At 45.4% G+C, this 6,628-nt stretch overlaps 1 protein-coding gene across 1 annotated transcript in view; it reads right to left on the bottom strand.

Moving 5' to 3' along the window:
* The window catches only part of LOC113214187 (uncharacterized), a 50,408-nt gene that overhangs the window by 8,456 nt on the left and 35,324 nt on the right, over window positions 1-6,628 (bottom strand). The window contains exons 5-8 of the mRNA XM_052265519.1: window positions 4,689-4,860; window positions 2,689-2,919; window positions 1,364-1,623; window positions 251-349 (exon numbers count right to left, since the gene is read on the bottom strand). Coding sequence (XP_052121479.1) covers window positions 251-349; window positions 1,364-1,623; window positions 2,689-2,919; window positions 4,689-4,860 — 762 coding nt within the window. The remainder of the gene's footprint in view (window positions 1-250; window positions 350-1,363; window positions 1,624-2,688; window positions 2,920-4,688; window positions 4,861-6,628) is intronic.

Genomic DNA, 6,628 nt, shown 5'->3' with positions numbered 1-6,628 from the left:
CGTCGCAGCGTAACAGTGTTTCGTGAGATATCGTGAAGCCTGTTAGGCGAGACGTCTGGCGTACATATAGCTAGTTACAGATAGACACACGACAAAAGAGTTGCCTTACACCTTCTGAGAGCAAAGGCTGCGCTAACGCTTAGCCAAAAAGTCGTTGTTTTTGTTTGTTTTAACAGTGAGTGTAGCAAATGAGCCGCAAAGACCAGTGCCTAATAATACCGAAAAAAGTGGTGCTTCATCCTAGACTTACCTCCGCGAGTTTTGCCGTGGGGAGTGATCTCTGAAGCGTACTTTTCATGCTAATTTCAGACAGGTTAAGTGATTTTGCATCTTTACGGCCAAGTTGAACCTGTAACATTGGATTCAATAAGAAAATGCGATATAGTTTAATAAACAGTACCCTGTTTTGACTACCTTAGGTAAATATAATCTTCGAAATTGCATCAACTAAAACCTAAAACCCAGGACCTTGTTAAGACAAATCCGAGAAATCTTGAATTGAACACTCGAATGTGCACAACCGGTGATTCAATGAATGTTTTTATAAGGGTAACTGTATACAACAAGGTTTAAAAGAGTTTTTACCTGCAATAATCGTGTTAACATCAAAAGTTAAAATACTAATAAAATAAAAACTAAAAAGTTAAATCAAAACAGCTGGCAGGTCAAACTGAACAACTTTTCAGTTTTGCACTTGAAATTGCGCATAAGCTTGTATTAGAGATGAGCGAACAGGCCAGTTCGAATAGTTTTTGGCGGCAGATCTGAAGAAGACTCATGGAAGAACAAGAGCCTACTGCGTATGAGCGGGCTATGGGTTGGGGTGGCTGGGCCGGTGTGGGGGACGGCACCGGGCCAGCCGAGCCTCCCCCCACCAGAGCCCGCGCATGCGCAGGAGGCTTTGGTTCTTCCATGAGTCTTCTCTAATCCTGGCGCCGGAATACACTATTTGAACGAACTCGGACAACTTTGGGCTAAAAATCTTTGAACGAACACGAACTGAACATCCATTTTTTTGCGAACGAACCGAACAATGTAATTTGTTAAAACTCGATCCGAACACGAGCAATCATAACAAATTGTTTATCGCTCATTAGTTATAAAAGCTGTCCATGATCGTTTACAATAGTTGCATTAACTCTAACGGCAGTTATTTATTAATCTGCTACTGCCCACCTTTATATGATGCATCTTTCTGAAACAAACAATTCCGTTCGCCTACGAACTTCTGTTTGAGTAGTGCTCGAACACCTCATGTTTGTGTCTGAGCGATCACGATGAACATGTTGGCTCATCTTTAGCTTTCAGGCATAAGAAATGGCTCATGGGAGAAAGGGCGCATCACAGTTAACACGACACTTACCATAGGGCGCCTGGGCACTAGCCGCAGGTGCTGAGTGGTGGGCGTCATGGAGTACACAAACTCAGGGCCCCCCTGCACCCAGCGAACGCGCACCCGGCCGCCGTCCAAGACTGACGTCACGACACCCTCCTCGGAGCTGGCGTCGTTGTTCCAGGCCACGCGCCAGCAAGACCCGCGGGCAACTCGGGACCCCACGTGCACGGCGGCCACCATTTCCTCCGGAGACATGATCTTCTCGTTGCTGCGCTCTTCCCAGGTGTCTGACAATGACAAGAGACGTGCCACTTTTAGAACAATATTCCTTTGAACTCCAGGGTAGACCTTAAAAAAAATATTTCTAAATAAGGCCTGAGCGGCAGGGCTCCTTCCAGGCCCGGCCGCTAAACTGTTAAGAAACATAGTTTAGAAGTAAGTTGCAAGCGGGTAATCCATTGGTCCGAGCAGAAATGAGATGAAAGCCCTGACCTGCATCACACGTTGTTTTAACAGAAGGGAATCAAAGCAAGCTGAGATTTTGGCGCGGCCCTGTGGATCTGTCGGGGACTTGACAAACCGCGAGGAATAACGGAGAGCGCAAGGAATATTTTGAGAATTTACAAATTCTATAAGTTCTGAAGGAGCCAATCACAATACCTCATTGTAAAATGCTTACGAACGAAATGCTTTGCAACGTTAGTAACAATTTCCATTTTTTTTGTATTGCAAATACGTTTGCAATTTGCATTGCAAAGCAATAGTAAGGAAGTTGCGCTTCAAAAAGAAGACTTAAGTTGTAACGATACTCAATATCGAACTGAACAGTATGTCTGGCGATCTACATTTTTTTTCCTCAAAAGAAACATTATTTCAGTGAAGCCTCCCACGGCAAAAACAATGTATCATTTTTAGAGGGAAAAGGGAAAACTTTGAGGAACTCCCCTTGTTTGACAAAAATTCCTCAGATTTCGAGGAAATCACCTAAAAGAATGTGGGATTTTTCCTCATTTTTCAGAATATTCCTCATAATCTGAGGCGAGATTGGAGGACTCTTCCTCAGACATGGGAGTTTCTAAAAGTTTTTCCTTTTTCCTCAAAAAATGAGACATTGTTTTTCAGTGCTCCCCTTAAACCCCTTAAACCGCGCCTTAAATTTCGTTTAAACCTTACGACGGCATCGTCAGGCACGGTCAGGCATGTCCAGAAGTGTCCGTACTAGCAAGGTCTTGCATATCAAATTCAAATGCCGGATCAAATACAGCAAAATTAGATTTCGTTCAAAGACGATATCCCACTATCCTGCATTCCAAATTCTTACGGCAAAATAGGAGAATGTGGCGATTGCTTACCGTCGGATTTCATGGTTTCAGTCGGCCTCGGCTCCTCCGGGCGGAGCTCACCGGTGCACAACAAGCGGCAGAGCGCGAGACGCGAGGCGGCGTCGCGTTGCGGCAACACGCTTCCACGCCACGCGACGGAGCCTGGCGCGGTGCCGGCGGCGCCGCGGTGCACCGTCAACTCGCACACCGTCGACGGCTCGGCCAGGTCCGACAGCAGTTGGGCCGCCCCATCAGCGAGGGCTGGAACAAGCGGCACGGAAGCAAAGTAAATCAAAAGTTGGGGAACAGGAACAGAGATCGTCTCGTTCGTGTAACACAGCCACGAGACCCATTTATACCAAAGCGGGACTTGTTCTCAGAGGTAAGCCTATCGGATCAGCTGATTCCGTGAAAGGTACAAGGTAGACGCACGTTAGAACCGTGTGAAGCTGAGCTAAATGTGCGTCTACCTTGGCCTGCGGCGCGCTAAAATTAAAATGTTTTCGCGATTTTGGTTGGCATGCGTGTCCACCCCACCTCACAGAGCTGAGCTGAGCATTAAAAGTTAAAGTTCAACTTAAGCTCAGGAATAATCGCATTGACCTCTGGCATGAGGAAATTTAGCTATGCGAGCCAAGAATTAGCTGCCTTTCGCGTAAAATTAGCTACGAGGGCTAGTTTGGTTGCTCGCCATACGGAACTTTCTCAAATTATTCGATATCTGTCGCAGGCTGGATTCAAAACGCGCAACCCGAACTTCTTGACCGCTGGATTTTTCATACCTGGAGGGTCGTTCAAACCGCTTGACGAGCCGCAGGCCGAAATATCGTGAGTTTAATCGTTCTAAACATATTTCAGGTCACGAAAGTGCTGAATTAAGAACTGTGAATGTCTCTGAACCATGTTATGACATGTTTGAAATCCGTACGTACAATATTTCGCGAGTAACAAGTTTCTACGAAATATGGTGTTTCCGGGCGGGTCGTGCATTGCAAATTCTCAGCAATCCTTCAACGTTTTGCAAATGTGAAAACTGTTTTCGAATCTACAAGAACTAAAGCTTGGCGTAGGCTAAGACGTCAGACCGCTAAAACAAGAGAAAAATTTTATTTTTCAATCTGAAAACAGAGGAAGCTCCGGCGGCCATCTTGCCCGCCCACTTCAAGTTTATAGGGTTCGCCCGGTCGGATTTTTTCCCGGAAAAATTGGGAAAAAATTCGGTTTTTTCCGGAAAAAAATCTTGGGGGTCCGAAAAATTGGAAAAGTTGATTCAGCCTAACCTAACCTTTTCAGTGAAAAACACGCGAAAAATCTCCCCCTGGGTCATTCCATGCCAAACGTGCCCCCCTAAAAAAAATTTTGGACGAAACTTGGTGGAAACGTTCCTTAAGTGGTCCGACGACCACCTGCAAGAGCGTTTCGCCCTTGCGCGACGGGTTGCCTACTTATCGGGGGTCAATAAAGTTTTCCCGCCACTGCGCCTTCCACTCGATCTAGCGAGCGCCACGATCCATCTTTTTTCAAACGATCAACGTCCTAAGGAGGGGTAAAAACTGACCCTCTTTCGAATGCGCTTGTCCATTCTCCGAAAATATTCACGCGACGTACCAAAAACTCGATTTTTCGTTTCAAAATCGGATTTTGGCCAAGTATGACACCTTTGATTTGCTTAAGAGTGGGCTCATTGGAAAGCCCGTTCAATTTCCTGTAAGACCCTACTTTCGGTATCATGGGCAGACGCCTACGAGCGACGCTACGGGGCCGAACGCAAGCCGCCCGCGCCGCTTAGTGGCGTTGCCCCCGCGTGGCGGGGCCCGGCCAGCTCGACGCCACGCTGACCCCTTAGGACGTTGATCGTTCTTTTCTCTTTCTAGCGCCATAAGGTGCTTTGTTAAAAGGTCTGGTACAGGAGATGCCCTCGAAAGCACTCGAAAGCAACTCTTTCTTGTAGCACTAGCCCGTTTGATTGATTTTACGAAGCAGAAAGGCATGCCCCGCGCGCTAACGAAAAACGCTGAGCGAAGAACTACCATAGTCCTCGGGTGGCTCTGCTTTCTCCATCTTGATCCAGATCGCCGCTTCCACCGACAGCGCCGCATCCAGACTTTTGCGAGCCTCGCCTATCTGGGTCTGCTCCACCTTCAGTCGGTCACAACATCCGGTGACCACCATAGAAATGTCTTTAGCTGACTCTTCTACGACCTAAAAAATAAAAATAATGGAACAAAATCAAAGATTACTCAGCACATCACTCCTATAAAAAAGGGCGCAGGTTTCCAAAGAAAATTTTCCATGATGTGCGTCGTAAAATTACAATTTGAGATAGTAAATTTACAAGCACTTCGCATCGACTTTGAATAGATCGACAAGAGAGTGGAATATCGCAAATTTACAACATATTTTGTAAATAAAAATCACAATAGTATTTTTTACAGCGTGCAATTGCACGATGTCTTGCCGAAGATGAGGGGTGGACGTCACAAGGCACTCTACGTCATTTCTAAGCCATCTAAACGCTTAGATGGCTTGTGGTACATGAGGCGTCAACTCCGATAGCCGTTCTACTTAAGGGGAAGCATCTATGAACTGAGAAGTCTTAACGTTATATGACGTGTAAACGTCAAGGTATGCTCTACTTCTCGTCTATGCCATCTATGCTTTTAGATAAGCCTACTTTCTTGAATTTCCGCCAGATGGCGCATCTTTCGGACAAGGGCTGTTTTTCGTCTTTATGCGAAATATTTCTTAATTTTCTAAATATTCCGTTTCGACTTGTTGACATTCGGGAAGAGCGTTATTTTATCAATGTGTCTGCACGTTTTATTTGCAATTAAAGATAAAATTCACCATTTTGTTCTACGTTGAAATCGGTTCTCTATCTCAGGCATCTATGGACGTCTTTTCGACATCTATGACACGTCTACTTTCTATTAGGGAAGTTCATGAATTATTTCGTCGAAGAGTTGAAGTTGAAACGAAAAGCTTCATTTCTTTCACATTGCTTTAGAAACGTTCCACTTGTTTTTTTTATTTTTGTCTGGAAGTTCAGTGGCCACTCGCGTAGCCGCGCCGCACGGTTCTCCTCTTTAGGCCGGCGCGGCTATGAGAGGGACGCAATCTTTAAGTACCTAGGGGGGTTGTGGGCGACCGCGCCTCGTATGGCAGATTTCACGTTCAGATGACGGAGACGGAGCGAGAGACCCGTCTGAGGCTAGAACCTCGTTTCCGCCCCTTACGCCGTACCTCGGATCCTCTTTTCAAAGTTTTCGAAGTTTCGATCACTGGTAACCGGTCTTTCGTGAGTTTGTAATGTAACGGTTTTTTCGTGTGAAGCGAATGTCTGTAATGAAATATAATGGAGCGCTGTCCTATCTGTAAATTTCCTGATGATGGGTAAGTATATTATCATATTATCCCTTCGACTTGTTTGTTTTAGGATTTAATTAAGTGCGCGTCGTCATATTAGGAATTATCAGGTTTCAGATATGCTGCGACAAAGCCGGTTGTAACAAATGGTTTCACGGCAAGTGCGTGGGCCAGTTCAGCAACAGATTGAAAAGCAAGTGGCACTGTCCTCTATGTAGTGGTCACTGGACAGGCCTGTGGATTAAGCCCAAAAAAGGTATGCCATGGCTAGGTTAAAGTGCTAGGCGCGGCACCTGTTAAGGTTTTAATTGGTTATGTCTTCCTTTGTGCTAGGAATGGCAGCTGCTAAAAATGTTAAATATGTGACATCCTCACTACATGACATCTGTAGCACTAGCCCTTTTAAGGCTGTTCCCATGACAGATGAGAAGAATGATGAAAACGATGTCGTTATGTCAACTGTTGGTGGTGAGATTTTCACATGAAGTATTTTAGTAACGATTGTTGTTCATTCTAATTTACTCCTTTCAATGTGATGGGAAAACATTGATTCCATTTTTCAGCAGCCTCACCATTACAGAGCCTCAAAAGGCCGTACAAAGTC

This window comes from Frankliniella occidentalis, unplaced genomic scaffold, assembly GCF_000697945.3.
Source record: "Frankliniella occidentalis isolate FOCC.00 unplaced genomic scaffold, Focc_3.1 Scaffold27, whole genome shotgun sequence".
NCBI classification, from domain to species: domain Eukaryota; kingdom Metazoa; phylum Arthropoda; class Insecta; order Thysanoptera; family Thripidae; genus Frankliniella; species Frankliniella occidentalis.
This window is presented reverse-complemented; position numbering and strand designations above follow the sequence as displayed.